Below are 18,189 nucleotides of genomic sequence, written 5' to 3'. Positions count from 1 at the left end.
TGATTATAGAATTTACCTTTTGGATTCTCACCATGCATCTAACCATACATTAACACAATTTAACTTGAGATGTGAATGCAGCCCCTTGGGTTTTTAACTGAGCTGGTCAAGTGTGCTGTGTGAGCCTAGCATTAATCCAAGGGATTCAGCAACCTAGTTTCAGCTAGCAATGCTTTGGGGTGCGCTAAGTACAAAGCCAGTGGGGTTAACAGCAATAGAAAGTTGAGATGCTTCTTGTAAGTTTTCCATCCGGCTAGCAGTTCCCCTTCCTACCCTTTTCTCCTGACAACAGACACCCAGTTTTTTGTGGTTATAAAGAATATGAAGTCCTTGGGGCTGGCTAGGGCGGGGGCTTTTCTGTAAAGATTTTTTTCAGATGTCCATCTACCTGGTTGTACTTCTGCAAACTATGGGTTTTCCCCAAATCTACTGCTACTACTTCCTCTTATGTACGCGTGTTACCATGTTTAGCTGTGCAAGATTTGCTGTTCACAACCTGAACTCCAGCAGTAGGATATCCCAGTGGATGGATTCTTGCAGCATGCTTGACTTGATCACTGAATTAATCCATTTTATTATTCCTCAGCCTCGTATGCCACTTCTGTCAGGACCGACTGCATTCAGAAAACGTTTTTAAAAATCAGTATTATTACAGTGATAAAAATCATATTGCTCCAAAGAATAATCTTACCAAGTACTTAAGCCATCACTTTCCCTTCCAGATCTTCTTGTGCTGACAACTAGAACTTTCAATTGTACCTGGAAGCCAACTGGTAATCAGTTCAGCTCCCAAAGTAGTGATGTTATCCAGGCAAAACAAAATGTGTCCATAACTGCTCGGCTGCTGTGTTCTGGGCCAGCTGGAGCTCCTAAGCGGTCTTCAAGGGCAGCCCCACGTAGAGGCCACTGCAGTAGTCCAACTGAGAGGTAACCAAGGTATGAGTCATACAAGGAGGGCACCCTAATCCAGGAAGGATCATTATTTGTGCATCAGATAGCATTTTTCAGGGGTCTTCCTCACCATGCCCGCACCACTATCTCAGTCTCCAGACAATGGGACAAGACCTTGGCAGTACCGCTGAGGTCAACCAGGATTCGAGATATACAGCTGAGTATCACTAGCATGCTGATGATATCTAGCCCTGTATCAACAGATGGCCTCATCCAGCAACATATGCAGATGTTGAAGAAAAAGAAAGAGTGGAGCCCAGTGATACTCCACAGTGGAAAGCCTTGGGCCACAACCGCTTCCCCCTCTAACTAGAAGCAGCCCTGGAGGAAGGAGCAGAATACTACAAAAAAGAGGCCCCCCTCCCAAGCCAGCTGGTGGCTGCACTTAGCCAACCTTTGCTGATCTCATGGGGGTCGGTCCTGTTTAGTACTTGGATGGGAGACCACAGAGGAATCAGGATGGTAGGCTAGACTGGGAAAAAAAAAATCTGAGAAAGTCCTAAGTAGCAAACCACTTCTGTTTTGTTGTCAGAAAACTCTAGATTTTCTCCATGGGGTCAGAAGCTCAACTTGAGAGAGACATTCACTTTTTTACATTTTTTTTAAAAATTTAAAGAATAAAATAAAATAACCGGCTACACAAAGAAAAAAGAAAATGAGAAAAGACATAATGGATGAAAAATATTGGTTAAAAAAGAGAAGATAGAACTGTCATAAATTTAAAACTCATTATTTCAATGATTAAATAACTGAGTATATAAAACTAAACTCATTACATCAGCTTCAGAAATAATTGTAAATCAGTGCAAAACTCGAAATGTTAATATTTATATGGATATCACCACTGTTTGTCATTATCTAATCCAGTGTTTGGGGCAACACTACAATTTTCCTGTTTCTCTGGCTCCAAAATTCAGGAAACTTTGCTGATAATCTTGGATTTTGTGAGAATGTCAAAGCCATAAAAAAAGGGGCTATTTTCAGTCCAGGGGCCAAGAACTGCCATTCTTCATGTTGGCTGGAGACTCTGGAAGTCGTAGTCTGACACATCTGGAGGTCATCTGGTTGAGGAAGATGACCCTCATGTGTCTTTACGTTTTCTGTGTTTTAATTTCCAGTTTGGTGGGCAGGCAAAGCCTTTTCTGAAGTAGTTGTAGCCAACTTTGGATGGCAAAGTTCTGCCCCTACCTCAAGAAAGAGAAAGAAAAAAGAACAGGGAGAGAAAAGTGGGAATTTATGGAATATTCTGCCTCTGTTGAACCCATAGATAATCCTATAAACAGAGATGGCTCTAGAGTGGTGTTTTTCAAACTTGGCAACTTTAAGATGTGTGGACTTCTAGTATGCTGGCTGGAGAATTCTGGGAGTTGAAGTCCACACATCTTCAAGCTGCCAAGTTTGAAAAACATCGCTCTAGAGGACATACTTTGCTTTGCGGCATACAAACTTGTTTTTCCAAATACTTTTTTTTCCTAAAGTCTCCTCAAATCAAGCTAGACTTCTGGTGATTTCATCTACACATCTGTGTTGTTTTCCTGGCAATAATCTTGTTTTGGGGATTTTATTGCTTTGCTACCCAGTCTAGCCTACAGCCGTGGATTCCCTGATGGTCTCCCATTCTCCCACTCCGATTCTGCTTAGCTTTTCAAGATTAGTCCCTGTTAGAACTCAAGTGGCTCTCCTCTGGTTATCCTATTGGCTTCTAGCCCCCCACCCGTGCCAATTTCCCTCTCTATTTTTTTTTCTCTGCCTCACCTGTCAATCACCATCCCTGGATTGCTGACCATAAAAAGTCCAGTTCTGTTCTTCTCCTGGAGGTTTTTTTTCCCCCTTAAAAATTAGGAGATTTCCTCTCACTTCTGTATGGAGGGCCTCCTTCTGGCATCAAAAGACTGCATTTGCAACCTAAATATCAGAAATAAAGGGAATCCATTTGCACGGCAGAGGCAAAGGTGGATATTTGTTCTCTTGCTCTCCCCTTTTCCTCTTCTGTCCTGGAGCCCATCCTGTCAGCCCTGCAAGGTTGTCCAGATCAGGAAAGTCTGTAGGTTGAGTCACGGCAACTGAACTTCTTTTCTTTTCAGTTAGAGATGTTTTGCTGCTTGTCCAAGCAGCTTCTTCAGTCTAAAAATTTGGTTAGGGGGGACCCCATTAAAATTTGAGAGAGGAGTGAAGGAATCCATGTATGCCAAAGTGGGAAATCCTTCCCTCAGTAGAGGTGGAGGCCTCAGACACAACTTGTCTCCCATTTTCCATGCTGCCCTTTCATCAGTCCCCAGAAAGATTAAGAACAGTTGAAAAGTTCACCAGGAAGGCAACGCTTAACATCCCCCTGGGGATGGTTGAGGGATTAGGAGAAGACATCTACATCTCAAAGACTCTACTAATCACATCTCCTATTGTCCCTCAATGAGCCTATCATGTGAGTAAGAAACACAGCCACCCTGGAAGACTGTGATGGGGTCCCCCTAACCAATTTTTTTAGACTGAAGAAGCTGCTTGGACAAGTAGCAAAACACCTCTAACCAAAAAGAAGTCCAGTTGCCAGGACTCAACCTCCAGACAATTCCACCTGGATGACTGAGAATCTTCATAAACAGATCAGGAAAGCAACTCCAGAAGCAGACTAGAACTAAGCTTGATTGAGATGGGCCATATGAACAGAATCTTGCAGGTCTGATTGGGTTTTTCCTCCCTTATACCCCAGGGAACAAGGGAGAAGCCAGCCTGAGTCTCTTCCTAACATGTTCCCCTTGCCCAGGGCTTAAGGAATGCTTCTTCCCTCGTTGCTTCTGTAGCAGCTTCTGGATATCTCCCTCCAGGCCATCTTCGTTGCTCTGTCCACGTTCTGATGGTCTCATATCCTCTTCTTTCTATTCTTTCTAAGAGGTTTCTATTTCTGAGATCTTTTTCTTTCTTTACATGGGGCCAGCTGGGATGAAAATGGAGGAACAAGTCCCAGCAGACTCTTCCAAGGTGCCAGGAAATCCACACATGTGCTTCAAGAGGTGATTATTGGAAACAGCCCCCAGAGAATATCAGCCGTGCAGATTAAGCAGGAACTGGAGGAGGGTCAATTCCGGCATTGGGAGGCTCGGTGGCAACAGCTTCTGAGGACGCTTGATTCCCCCCACTTGGGGTGGGTCCTCCCACAGTTGTCAGGAGCCCATGCCATGGGACGACACCAAGGCCTTCCTGGCCTCCTTTGAGCAAGTGGCCGAAGCCTGCTGGTGGCCCATGGGAGAATGAGTGGCATGGCTCCTGCCTGCCTTCCAAGGAGAACCCAAGCAAGCCTTTTGCCACCTGGAAGCCTGAGACAGAGAGGATTATGGGCAAGTGAAGGTGGCCATCTTGCACGGGGAACACCCTGAGCCGAGAAAAGCAGCACCAGCGCTTCTGGTGTTTCTGCTGTCAGGAGACGGAGGGGCCATGGGGGGCTTATGCTCAGCTCTGTTGGTGGCTGAAGGTGGAGAAGCTCTCCAAGGAGCAGATCCTGGAGCTGCTGATCCTGGAGCAATTCCTGACTGTCCTGCCCCCGGAGATTTGGGACTGGGTCTGGGAATGTGACCCAGGGAGCTGTTCCAAGGCCGTGGCTCTTGCAGAGGATTTCCTTTCAAAGCAGTGTGAGGCCAAGAAATGGGAACAGCAGGTGAATGGGCCTATCTTAGCAAGCATGGAAGGCCCAAGATCATGGCAGTGGAACGTGGAATCAAAGCAGTGAGCCAACCCTTATGGTCCCAGCTCCACTGATGTCTTCTCCTTGGTGTCTCCGCTAGGACTGACTTGGGGAAAGGTGACTCAGCATGGTTCTCGTGTTTCTCTACTCCAGTGTTTATCAACTATAGCAACTTTAAGATAGGTGGACTTCAACTCCCAGAATTCCCCAGCGAGCATGGCTCCCAGAATTCCCTAACCAACACCAACTAGCAGTCAGAAGACATGATGAAAATTCCTTAATCTCACAACACATGGACTGACTCAACCATAGTTTTAACTGGGAAACTGTCAGCATCTTAGACCAAGCTAAATCCAAATATGCAAGAGAATTCTTGGAAGCCTGGTATTCAGACAAGGCAGCAATTAACAGACACATGGAGATTAACAGCATCTACACACTATCAAAAGAGACAAAAGACCAGAAGATCACCTCACCAGCAATCAATCACCAGCAATCATCACCCAGATAAGCAAAGGTCACCACCAGGCACACAATCAAGCAGCAAACATATGCCAATCAAAGAACTACCAGAGGAGCAAAACAAAATCCCCACCCTTACCAGCACTGGCAAGGCAGGCCACAGCACATAAATAGAGAGCAAACCCCATCCCATTTCAGCACTGAAGATGTTACCTAGCCGGGTAATGAAACCTTTGCAAGAAAAGAACCAAGCTCAGAGAACTCCAAGGACTCCACAGAGCTTTGTTTATAACTGGAACCTTATTAAGCATAAAGAGAAACACACTGGGGGCAAGCCACACCAGTCCTCAGCCTTGAATGCTCAGACCTGATCTGGCATGAGAGGACTCGCATGGGGGAGAAACCCTACCGTGCTCTCACTGCTGGAGGCATTTCAGTCAGAAATGGCTCCTCATTAAACCCAAGAGGGCCCACATGGGCTAAGGGGGACTCACAAATGGGCCACTGTGCCAAGTAAGTCCCATTTGGGCCCCCAGGTTTATTATTTGAAATAGATTTCTCTCTGCTGGAACAAAGCCTTCTTGTTCATCAGGAATAAGGAACATTGTTTTCCAACAAGGATCAGCTTCTCTGGATGGTGATTGATGGGTGAACACATGCCAGAGTGGTTGGAGCCAAAGCTGGTGGTGGGCAGAGCCTGTGCCAGAAAAGGGCAGGATGTCTCTTTTTTTTTATTTCCTCATTTTCACCTCATTTTCCCTTTTTTTTCCCTGACTCGGTGCTTGTTTCAGTTTGCCTTCCTCTCCATATATCCACATCTGGCTTGCTGGAAAAGGATGGTTGAGTCCTTCGAAAGGCCCCAGCAGAATTGTTGCAGAAGGCTTTTGAAAATTGGGGGAGACGTCCTGTGCAAAGGCTCAGCTCAAATCCAGGTGTTCCCAAACAGGCAGGAGGAGTTTAAAAAGGCAGGATGGCAGTTGTGTAATCAAAGCACCACCCCTCTCATCAGACAGATGTGGACGCCATCTTGACTTTTTTTAAACCACCCCCGGTTTTCTGCAAACATCCCTGCTTTTGTGCTTTCCATCAGAGACTACTTGGTGAAGAGGAGCAACAGCTGACTTTAGCATGACTTGGGAAGCCATTTTTACAATTTGCTTGGTAAGAGATGCAAGAATTGCTCTTCTTCCAGATGCTAGCTTCATTTTGTCTGAGAGGGAGGGAGAAATTAAACTTTGAATAAACAAGAACAGCGTGGCTAGATTGGGATCATAGGACATTTTCTCTTTTTGCTGTTTCTTTCCTTTGCTTTTTTTCTTTCTTTCTGTATATTAAAGAAATTTTGTTTTAAAAAGGCATGCCAAACCCAGATTAACAAAATACAATCGCTTGGTTCATTTAACATGTCCAAAGGAAATAAACCATATTATGGTTTAAACCAATGGCTGGCTCCAAGCGATATATTAGGGCCATGCTTGGGTTCTCGCAAAAACAAATGCCCTGCTGAGTTTGGTCTAGTTTAGCGTGTTATGAGAACCCAGCCTTATAGCTGGAAGGTCTGTACCTGGTGCTAGCATTATAAGGCTGGTTTGGTGCCAGATTGTTTCTATAATATCCAAAGAGTTGCCAAATGGGACAATCATTCTTCTCTCTGCTAGTGGCTTGTGTTGATGTGACACATTTAACTGGACTGTGGAGGATAGATTAGTTCATCAAGCAGACACCCAAATCTGGCCAGCTGATTCTGACTTGGCCACCGCAATCCAAGAGGAGGGGTGTTGGACCCCAACAATGCTGGATCACTTTGGCTCAATGGGTATTTTAATTCTGACTCTCCAGTAGCTCCAGAGAGAGGGAGAAAAGGGCAGGAGATGGGGTGGCTCAGCCCCCAACTACATTCCCCAAAGGTGGGAATCCCAGCTGGGCTTTTACTCTGGTGCAAAAAGCCAGAATGGGAAGACAAAATGATAGCCCTCCGTTAACTTTGCAGCAGCTGGGGAGAAGCAAAACAATGGTTGATGGAGGGTGACCAAGTCATCTTGGAGTGCGGTGCAGAGGTAAAGGGGCTGGACTAGAATCAGGTTTTTTAAAGCTTGCAGAAAGCTAGTCACCTGGGGGCCGATTTGATTTTTCCACCACGAAGCAATGAAATGTAGCAATAGTTTCAACTATAGCTTGGAAGATCCTCCATAAATGTGTCTGTCTTGTAAAATCGTCTCAACCCTGTAGAGGTTGCTGCATTTAGAAGCTGCAAATTCCAGCAGTTAGCTAAATGCTTGGTTCGTGCATCCATGTAAACCGTGGCTTTTAAAATCATGGTATGCTGAACAAGGGAGCCAGTTTGGTGCCGTGGTGAAGGCACCAGGCTAGCAACCGGGAGACGGTGAGTCCTAGTCCCGCCTTAGGCACGAAGCCAGCTGGGTGACCTTGGGCCGGTCCCTCTCGCTCAGCCCTGGGAAGGAGGAGAAGGCAAGGGCAAACCATCTCGCCAAGGAAAGTGCAGGGGCTGGCTGGCTGGCCGGGGAATTCTGGGAGTTGAAGTCCGCCCGTCTTAAAGCGAAACCCTGCGCTGTGCGCATCCGCGTTTCTCTGTTCAGCCCGTTCTGTCTCTCTGAGGCGGCTGCTGCTGCTGCTTCTGTTCAGGGCCAGCTCTTGCGCCTTTCCACGCGGCGCTCTGGCCGGCTGGGCCTCTCTTGGGCCGTCCACGCCTCCTGGGGGAAAAGCGCCCGCTTTTGTTCCGCTGCCCCGTTTCCTGGGCGGCTGCGCGGCCCCCTTCTCCTCCCGCCCCTGGGCCGAGGCGGCGGCTTTGCGGGCACCTCCGCCGGGCCGACGCTGGGGGAGAAGGCTCCCGCGGGAGGGGAAGGAAGGGGCCCGGGGCCCGCCGTTTCCTCCCGCCGCCTGCCCTTTCCCGCTGCCCTCAGCCAGGGACGGGCAGGGGTTAAGCCCGCCGAGCTCGGCTGCCTAGAGCGGCCGGAGGGGGGGGAGAAAGGCCGCCCGCGCGCGCCCCCGGGGAGGGTCGCTCCTTTCCTGCTTCTCCGCGCGGAAAGGGAGGAGGAGCCCCGCCGCAGCGCGCGCGCCAGGTGAGCAGGCGGAGGTGGCGGCGGAGGCTCCGGGCGGGGGGGGAGCTGCGCGGGGGCGGCCGGCGGGGGAGGGAGGCGAGCGAAGCCCCCGCCCCGAGCCCGCTTTGGGTGGTCCCGGTCAGCTCAGCCAGGCTGCCGCGGCTCCGGGGCGAACCCGTCGCTCTCGTCCGGCCTCCCTTGATCCGGCGCCAGGTCCTGGGACGGCGCTTCCCGTCGTCCACCTGCCCGCTGGCGCCGCGGCTCCGCTCCCTCCCACCCACCCAACTGGAGCGGTCGTGGAGACCGCCGCTGGACGGGATGAGGGGCGTTGGAGAGCAGCAAATGCCAGGCTGAAATCTGCACGCGCGCGCGCACACACACACACGCGCGCGGACACGCACGTGCACGCGCGCCGCCTTCTCCAGTTGGCCCAAACTTTTCTTGCTCCTGGCTTAAGGGGTGCTTGGGAGGGTGCCGCGCCCTCCCTCTCTGGCTGGCTTTCCTTGGGATTTAACGGAAGGGGGTGGAGACCCCGCGGTCATCAGGCGGGCAAGGGCTAGCCCCGGTCACCCCACTGGCGAGGATGGCCCGAATTTTCTTCTTCTGGGGCAAAAAGTATCGCAAGGAAATTTTGGGTTAAAAAGGGTGAGAATGAGTAAAAGTGCAGAATGCTTCCATGGAGCAGCACTAAGTCTACAGTGCCCTCATTGAGGAAGTCTGGCTTTTAGGCACCTCTCGTGGTAATCCATGGTTTGTTTAACTGGGTTTGCTGAATACACCACCATTTAGATAGCATGCTAACCCTAAGAGAGTTTGCAGATCAGTCTGTAGGCTGACTCCAAATCAAGCACAAGTATCAGTTGGGGTGATTTGCAAATACCATTTGTGCATCAGTGTGGTCTGACTGGCCTTTTTGTCTTCCTATCTGAAATATGTGAATTGGCTCACTTACTTGAGCTGCCTAGGCTAGCTTTCCACCAGAGAACTTTGCAATGGCAGCTGGGATCTTCTTAATGGCTGCCCTATATAGATATTTCTGTACTGCGGAGGAAACTAGCTGGGGGGTGGGAGGAAATTGATATATACATGCCAAAATAATAAATAAACATAGCAATGGTTTCTGTTCATAATGTTTCACATTCAGTTCCTGCTTCCTCTGGTTCAACAGGAGTCGGGAAAACTATCTTCCTCTTTGATAGATTTTTATCCTCTTTTCTCCGAAAGCTCGAGATTGCCTTTTGTATCGCCACAACATCCTTGTGAGGTAGGCTGAACTGAAGGAGAATGTGAGTTGCCCCAAACCACCCAATTTCCATGACTGAAAATGGATCTGAACTTGGATCTTCCTATTCTATTCCAAGATCCCAGATCAGCTTTCCCCAACTGGTACCCCTGTTGGACCAACTCCCATAATCCCTAGCCAACATGACATTCTAAGTGCTCCCGGAATCCCTAGTCAGCACGGCATTCTGGGAGTTGAAGTCCAGCATCTGGGAGATGGCAGAGGATTGGAGAAGAACTGCTGTTATTCTCACCATTGGGCTAACCCAACCAAGGCTCTGAGCATTGCAGACAAGTTTCCTTGGTGTGGGTTTATTTCCTTTACTCCCTTTGGATAGCATTTTTATTCTGAATTTGGACAGAAAAACCTAATATCTCTTTTGCGATAGAAGAATGCAATAGAAGATGATCTTGGTGGTCCCTTTCAACTCCACCATTCAATGATTCTAAGATTTTCCATAATGAATTAAAAAAAAAGACATAGGTGAGTTTGCAGATTGTTATTTTAGACTTTATTCTAGCAAGCTAACTTTCCACTCCGTCATCTAGGTTGCAGTCGCATGTTCATTAATCTAAAAGTAAATCCAGCTGCCCTTGATAGGGTGGAAAGACGAATCCTAATTGGGAACTGCAGCATCACGCTTTCGGGAATCTGCAAAAGAACGTCGAATGGTAATAATCAGATTCATCTGGTTTTCCTTCCAGCTTCTATCCTAACTTTTTAAACTGAATATGAGTATTTGTTTATTCAAGGCACCGTACAGAGTGCTCTCTCTTCCTGTTTTTCCCCACAACAACCTTGTGAGGTGGCTAGATTGAAAATGAGTGGCCCAAAGTCCCCCCACGAGCATCCGTGCCTGAGGGGGGAAGTGAACCAGGGTCTTCCCTGTCCTAATCCAACCCCTCAATTGTTAACACCACACTGGCAGGACTGAAAATATCTACCCCCTTTTAAAAGAAAATGTTAAATACGCCCTCGAGTCAAGATCAGTCTTGCTGACTGCGTTTTGGTAGTGTTGCAGAAGTAGCTTCTCGTTGACTTCTTCCAAGATCTCTTTTCACATCCCACACCTCTGGATTCCCAGGCACCCCCATTCAGTTGCTAACCAGACCCAATCCTGCTTCACTTCCAAGCTCTAAACCAGTCCCCAAAGCTTCTACCCGCTTGCTCCAATTACATCCTCGCATCACCATTGCATCATCCCCTGTGTCTTTTGCAGCCCTCAGAGGCCAAAAATAATAGGGCAAATTCCCTGTTCCAAAAAGAAAGTTGCCCACTCCTTGGAGTGGAGGGTGAGAGGCAGGATGAGGTCTGTAGATCTGACACACCTAATGGGGTCCCTCTCTGTGATTGTAGGAGTCCAGCACAAACGCCACCCAGTCTTTCTGGGACTCTGAATTGGGGCTGCTGCGTGTGATAATCAAGGAGGAAGATGACAGTGGAGAGGCCAGCCCATCAGGTAAAGAGGAATATGGCTTTTTTAGGGGGGGCGGTTCTTGAACGCCCTGAAATTCCTTTCTGGGCTAGGCTCAGCTACAGCTCCTTGGGGGTTCAGCAGCCCATTTCCCCGATATCAGAATAGTGTCCAGTGTGAATTCTTAGCAGCTGGGACGTTCGTTCTGTGACATCACAGCAGCTCAGCCGATGTCTGAGGCTAACTTGCAGATTCAGGAAAGAAGGGGGCAGATTTGTAGCCCAGTAAAAGTAGGTATTCAATGTATAGCTTGTCTTTTTTTCTGAGACCTCGAAGAGACGGTCGCCCAAATGTTCTTCCTGTAATAACAACAAACCTGCGAGGTCAGCTGAGCTGTGACAAAAAGGACTGGCCCAAGAGCCACTGTGGGGAAGCAGAGATTTGAATGTGGATTTTTCGAGGCCAAGACTAACACCTGAACAGCTGAATGAATATAGCCTTAGATCAGTGTTTCTCAACCTTGGGAACTTTAAGAGGTGTGGACTTCAACTCCCAGAATTCCCTAGCCAGCCATGCTGGCTGGGGAATTCTGGGAGTTGAAGTCCACACCTCTTAAAGTTCCCAAGGTTGAGAAACACTGCCTTAAATAAGTGAAGACCTGACCTAATTAAGTATGTTGGGTGAATCTAATTTATTTATTTATTTATTTATTTAACTTGTCCCCGCCCATCTCCCCACAACGGGGGACTCTGGGTGGCTTACAACAAACTAAAATCAGAAATACAGTTAAAAGTTATAAAAACCAAACATTACAAAAATAAAAAAGCTAAAAAATCCAAGAGGCCGATAGGGGCCACACCAGGCCGCTAAGGGGCCAGCCAACCCCGCCCCAGGCCAGATGGCAGAGCCAGGTCTTCAAATCCCTCCAAAAGGCCTGGAGTGAGGGGGTCTGTCCCACCTCCGGGGGCAAGATGTTCCAAAGGGCGGGGGCCACAGCAGAGAAGGCCCACCTTCTGGACCCTGTTAGTCGAAGTTCTTTTACCACGGGGATCCGGAGCATGCCCTCTCTGTGAGATCGGGTGGGACAGGTTGAGATCGTGGGGGCGAGGCAGTCCTTCAGGTAACCTGGCCCCATATGCCATGTAGGGCTTTAAAGGTGATAACCAACACCTTGAATTGGACCCGGAAGCAAACCGGTACCCAATGCAGCTCACAGAGCAGAGGTGTTATATGGGTCCTTCGGGCCCCAAAAATTGCTTGCGCGGCCGCATTCTGGACCAGCTGAAGCTTCCGGATATTCTTCAAGGGTAGCCCCATGTAGAGCGCATTGCAGTAGTCTATCTGGGAGATAACGAGGGCATGAGTGACTGTTCGCAGGGCATCCCGATCCAGGAAAGGGCGTAACTGGTGCACAACCCGAAGCTGTGCAAAAACCCTCCTGGCCACAGCTGCCACCTGCTCTTTGAGCAGGAGCCGTGAGTCCAGGAGGACCCCCAAATTACGAAATGGGGATTTCCTAAGCCAAACTTCCTTATGCCTAAGCAACAATTTTTCGAAATTACTTGAAACTGTATTGATGAAATTGGCATTACAGCAGTTACTTCATTCATTCAAATTTGTTATAGCCATCCAACTCCAACAGACTCTGGGCAGCGTAGAGAACCAAAAAGTCCATAAAAACAAATGAAACCACCCAGGCAGCCCAAATGCATTCAGTTAGAAAAATTAGGTGGGAGTTTGAGAATTTTGTAAAGGAATTTGAAAGTTGTTTAATTAAAAATAATTTAGAAAATAATTATTTATTTTTAATTATGCGCTGTTCAGGAAAACTGAGCCTGAAATGTTTTAAATCCTCTTTTTTTTTTTTTTTTCCTCCTGAAGAGGATTGGACGGTAAGATCCACCCCAGCGGATGGTTTCTTCCCCGAAAACTTCACTTCAGAGCATCAGCTGAAACGTTCACCAGGAAGTTCGCAAGATAATGTTTTCCCTCCAGTGGAAGTGGGTGAGCATAATATATACCCCCCTGTGAGCATACCCAAAAGATTAGCTCTCTGCCCCAGGGAACTTACATTCTCATATTTGAAAAACCAGCCGTAGAGCCAGCAGGATTCAGAAGATGATGCCAGGCCTAACAATAGTTTGTATTCTCACCTGGATTATGTCTTGCATTAAGCCCAGTTTAGTTTGTTCTTGACTCAGTACAGTTGTGGAACTGATCACGGTGCAGGAAGAGACGTTTGCAGTTCTAGCAGTAATTCTGAAAGGAAGCTATCCATCCTACCTTTGCCTGGGAGTTTCTATGGAGGGGAGTCCATGTAGAGGCCAGTGGGAATGGCCTTGAAGGACCAGAGGAAGAAGCATTGGTCAGATAAGAGGGACTTGGGCCCTGGCCAAGAAAGTAATTTGAGAAAACGTCTCAGGCAAGTCCCTCCCTCGTTCTTACAAAGAGGGAGGGAGAGAGGGGGAAGCACATTCAGAGTTGCAAGATTCTGTTTGTTTATTTATTTTGCAAAAGTACTGGTGGCCTACATGGTGTTGGTTTCTTAGTCTGGTTGCCTGGCAAGGCTGAAAGTCCACCCCTTTCCAGACTTCTAAGATTTTTTCCTGTGTTCCAGCAGGAAACATCTGCAAGACCATTAAGGAGGAACCCACGGAGGTGTCTGTAACAAGACTCGAGCATCCAAATACAGAAGGGGCGTGTGCCAATAAGTGTTCCCTGTGTGGAAAGAGCTTCAGTTGCAAGTCTGACCTTACCAGACATCAGAGAACTCACACGGGCGAGAAGCCCTTCCGATGTTTCGAGTGTGGGAAGAGCTTCAGCCGCGGGGATTATCTGATTTTGCATCAAAAACTTCACCGAGGGGAGAGGCCGTACAAGTGCTCCGAGTGCGGGAAGGGCTTCTATCGAAGCACCCGGCTGATTTCCCATAAAAAGGTCCACCTCGCCCAGAAACTGTACAAGTGCTTCAGTTGCGGCAAGAGCTTCGGGGACCAGGCCAAGCTCGCCCAACACAAGCAGGCCAAGCACACGAACGAGAGGCCGCATACCTGTGCCGAGTGCGGAAAGAGCTTCCGCCGGAGCACGCACCTTACGAGGCACCAGAAGATTCACACCCGCAAAGCCCGGTATCGGTGTCTACAGTGTGACAAGACCTTCACTTGCCGCAAGCATCTTCTTTCTCATGAAAGGGTTCACACGGGAGAGAAACCGTATAAATGCCTGGACTGTGGAAAGAGGTTCAGCTTCAGCGGGAATCTCGCCTCGCACCTGAGAATGCACACGGGGGAGAAGCCATATTTATGCCTCGAGTGTGGGAAGAGTTTCAGCCGGAGCGCACACCTCACTTTGCATCAGAGGACCCACACAGGGGAAAAGCCATACACCTGCTTGGAGTGCGGGAGAGCGTTCAGCCAGAGCAGCAACCTGACCTCGCATCAGCGCATCCACACCGGGGAGAAGCCGTACGAGTGTCCCGTGTGTGGGAAACAGTTCTCGCGCGGCGACTCTCTCGTCTCTCATCAGAGAATCCACGCGGCAGAGATCATCTGACAGATCCGGGGTTTAAAAAGCTTTTGGCGCAGTGAGAAAAAAGGGAAAAAGAAGAAAGCTGACCCTTGCTTTGTGTCAAAGAATAGGTTTGCTTTAGAAACTTCTTCATTGTTACATACGTGGAGAAACAAAACGAGAAGAAAATTGTCAAGGAATAGTGTACTATATTTCATAGAGGTACCTACGAACTAAGCAGTGCCCTACTGGACTGGACCCCTGGCCACTCTATCATGTTGCAACATGGGATCTTAACAACCTGCTGTCTGTTGAAAGAGTTTGAAATATTATAAGAACTGCTGGATCGGACTCTGGCCCAACTAGTCTGGCAGTCTCTTCTCCCAGTGACCCACCAACCGCCCAGAGAGGCCCACCGGTCTCCCAGCAGATGGCCTTCAGAGGCAGACACCCTCCCATCAAGGCTAATAGTCATGGATCCACAATGGCTAAGTAGGAGATTCTCTTATGTCCCAAATCTTTTCAAACCCAGAGAGGTTCCATAGTTGCATATTCGGGTTTTGGGGTTTTTTTGGTGGGTAATTCAGAATCTTTTGTTGGTTGTAAGAGGGGGCAAACTGTATTTTTCGTCTCTTCCTGCAAGGTTATAGGTCATATATTTATGGCAAAGGATGAGACTGAGTCATCGGCCAGAAGCCACTTTGCAGCCCCTGGGGATTAAAAAACAAACACCCCAATGTTACGAAGTCTGAAGTTGGAGCAATGCATGTTAAAAGAAGAGGCTTTAACTAAGAGTTGGTTTGTTCTTATGGGGAGTTCTGTCGGTGATAACTTGAAAAGTCCTTCTAATGACCTTGAAGGAAGATTCCAGACATAGTTGCTGGATTCTTGCTGAGAGCGATGGATGCCTTGAACTTGGTTCAAAACACAGAATCAATCATTATCTTTGTTGATTACATATATATCTCACTGTCTTCCCAAGGAGACCATAGCAAGATACACATTCCCCCCCGCTCCATTCTATTTTTTTAAATCCCCCACAACATCCCTATCAGGGCAGGCTGGACATGAGAAAGTGGCTGGCTGAAAGTCACTTGGGGAGCTTGTGTGGGTAAATGGTTGTGAGAATCCATGTTTTCCTGACCCTACAGTGTTCTAATATTCATGTCAAGCAAACCTTCATTTGGTGTCCTTTACCCTCCTGGACAGAAATGAAGGGAATTTTAGTTGAAACCATAGAGATGAAAGGGACCTCAGTACAAGCTCCGTTGGGACATATCTGATGAATGACCATCCAGCTTCTGAAGACCTCCAGTGAAGGAGACCTCACAATTTCATGGGGCAGCCTGTTCCACTGTCTGACAGGAGGCGGTGGCTGTGATGCTGCAAGCCCAACTTAGGAGGGAATGCTTCCTCTCTCCTAGAGGAGAATGCCTCTTCTAATATGGCATCACCATTTGGTGCATTCTGATTTCTAACATTTCAGTCTGCTTTCTAGCTTCCAAACATTGGCAAACCTATTCTGTTCATCACTTTCCTCCATGTCCTTCATTTCATTCATTTACTCTCTTCCCTAGAGCTCAAGGCAGCAAACATGGTTTTCTTCTTACCCCAATTGTAAGACTGAGGTTGGAGGGAGGAAGCAGCTGTGAGCTTTATGCTGGATTTAAGAATTGGACCTTGGATCTTCCCCAAAGCAACAGTGCTCTAGCCCTCACACAATCAAATTTGTTCAGGAGCTAAGTGTTTCTTTAAGTATGTTTCATAGAACTGCTGTGATCCCCCAAGAATGTGAGTGGATCCCAAGAGAAGGGACTTGGAGGGTTGATTTTGGATCAGTTTCAGTTTCACCAGTGCAAGAAATATCCTTGCCATGACTGATGAGGCAGACCTGAAAAACCAGGTTGGAGACAGATCGTCATGGACAAAATCTATGTGGTCGCTAATGCCCGACAACAACTTGACGCACACAATCAACCAACATATTGACTCCAAAAACTTTGTCTCTGCATATGATTTCACATTCATCACAAGAATGCTGTGTGCATTTAGCAATCTGTTTATACCACAGTGTTCAGTGTTATTCCACTACAGTGGTACCTCTAGTTACGAACTTAATCCGTTCCGTGACTCTGGTTGCAACTCGAGTTGGTCTCAAGTCGAGGTAAAGTTTCCCATAAGGTTCAATGTAAATACGGTTAATCCGTTCCGCCCTCCGAATTTGGTCGCACCACGAGGCAAATTTCCCCATAAGGTTCAGTGTAAATACGGCTAATCCGCCCTCCGAATTTGGTCGCACCCCGAGGTAAATTTCCCCCATAAGGTTCAATGTAAATACGGCTAAACAGTTCTGAAACATATGCATTTTATTTTTAAACCTCAAAAACCTTCCAAATGCCACAAAACACACCACAAGCCTCACCGAATGTCTCCTTGCTACCGCGATCTCGCCCACAGGAAGCTGCGACCGCGTGGCAGCAGGGAAAATGGCTGCGGATCCAGTTTGTAAGTAGAGGTAAATTTTTGGGGCCGGAGCTGGTTGTATCTTGAAAATTTTGTAAGTAGGGGTGTTCGTAAGTAGAGGTACCTACTGTACCAGGTGGGGGCTGGACCAGATGATCTCCACAGTCCCTTTCATTCTATGAAGCTATTATCCCACTTCTTCCTCTGTGCCATTAAGACAAAACAAAGTTCAGGGGAATTTCTTGGTGGTTATACTATAGATTATATAATTATTGTATTGTATTCTATTATCTATCCTGATGGAAGAGTTTCATGGAATTAAGCACTTACAGTAGTTTGTAACATTTCTCTTGACCTTAACAGCTTTTCTCTAAACCATGTAACTATGAATTGTTAAATAAAACTGAATCAAAACAGGGTCAATTTTTGAGGCTGCTTTTTATTGGCGAAATGATTGGTGAAATGATCGAAACATCACTTCACCAGATCAAAAAATGGTTTAATCTTTTACGTGAACATGGCCAGCAATGGACCAAAAATCGCTCCATGAGCTTCTCGAGCAAAATCTGCACTTAAACCCAGACCAACAACTACCAGAATGTTATATTAGTCTTCACATATCCAAATCCAATAAGAGAAGTGTGATTAAAAATCATAAACATACAAAATGTAAGCCAAAGCACGAGAACGAAATGAGCAGAGACTCCAGCATTAAAAGCCAAACAAGCCAAGCAAAAACACATTAAAAAAAAAATTGGAAAAACAGCAGGAAGACAAATGTGAATTAAAAGCCGCTATCAGGAGACCATTCTGACACTTCCTGACCTGGAAGCCCCCCTGAGCTCAACAGGATTCACATCCTGGGAGAGCAATTTGGCCATAGATGGAGTGTAATGGGAAAGAGAAGAATCTGGAATGAGAATTCCTGAACTTGCCAGAGTTAATTAAAATACACATTCAATTTCTTCTTTCCTCTCCCCCGCCCCCGCCAAATCCCCAAATACATTTTGTGCCACAATGTGGTTTTCCACCTCCAGGGAGCTGTGTTTAGAGTCCCCTTATCCTAATATGCACAAGGGAGATTTCTGCTGAATTACCAGGGGTGTCCACAGGGAAGGGGTCAAAAAAGATAGAGCCAGTCCTGTGTAACTAAAGCCCTGCCCCCTTTTTAAAAAGTTGCATGGTGGTGGAACTTTCTGAGTCCATCCTTCCTGAGATTTAGCTCAAGAGTTTTTCTCCAAGAGTTAGACAACGTAAAAGGGAATCCAGAAATGACATCTCTACTCACTGGCCAAGACTTGGACGCTTTAGGAAGGAAGAGGTGAGAAAGGAAGTGGGCACTGGCAGTTCTCCAAGTCTGAAATTATTGGAAGAT

At 47.4% G+C, this 18,189-nt stretch overlaps 1 protein-coding gene across 1 annotated transcript; it reads left to right on the top strand.

Annotated features, from left to right (window-relative positions):
- Positions 1 to 4,104: 4,104 nt before the first annotated feature.
- On the top strand, positions 4,105 to 16,626 carry LOC103053875 (myeloid zinc finger 1-like). Its single transcript, XM_088129311.1, is given in 7 exon segments — positions 4,105 to 4,314; positions 4,316 to 4,668; positions 4,728 to 4,744; positions 10,064 to 10,101; positions 10,787 to 10,889; positions 12,726 to 12,848; positions 13,462 to 16,626. Coding segments are annotated over 7 exon segments (1,764 nt in total). The 5' UTR covers positions 4,105 to 4,119; the 3' UTR covers positions 14,397 to 16,626.
- The last annotated feature ends 1,563 nt before the right edge of the window (positions 16,627 to 18,189 follow it).

This window comes from Python bivittatus, unplaced genomic scaffold, assembly GCF_059951505.1.
Source record: "Python bivittatus isolate LINGU-HERP-01145 unplaced genomic scaffold, Pbiv_v1 ctg000810_np1212, whole genome shotgun sequence".
Classification (NCBI taxonomy): domain Eukaryota; kingdom Metazoa; phylum Chordata; class Lepidosauria; order Squamata; family Pythonidae; genus Python; species Python bivittatus.
This window is presented reverse-complemented; position numbering and strand designations above follow the sequence as displayed.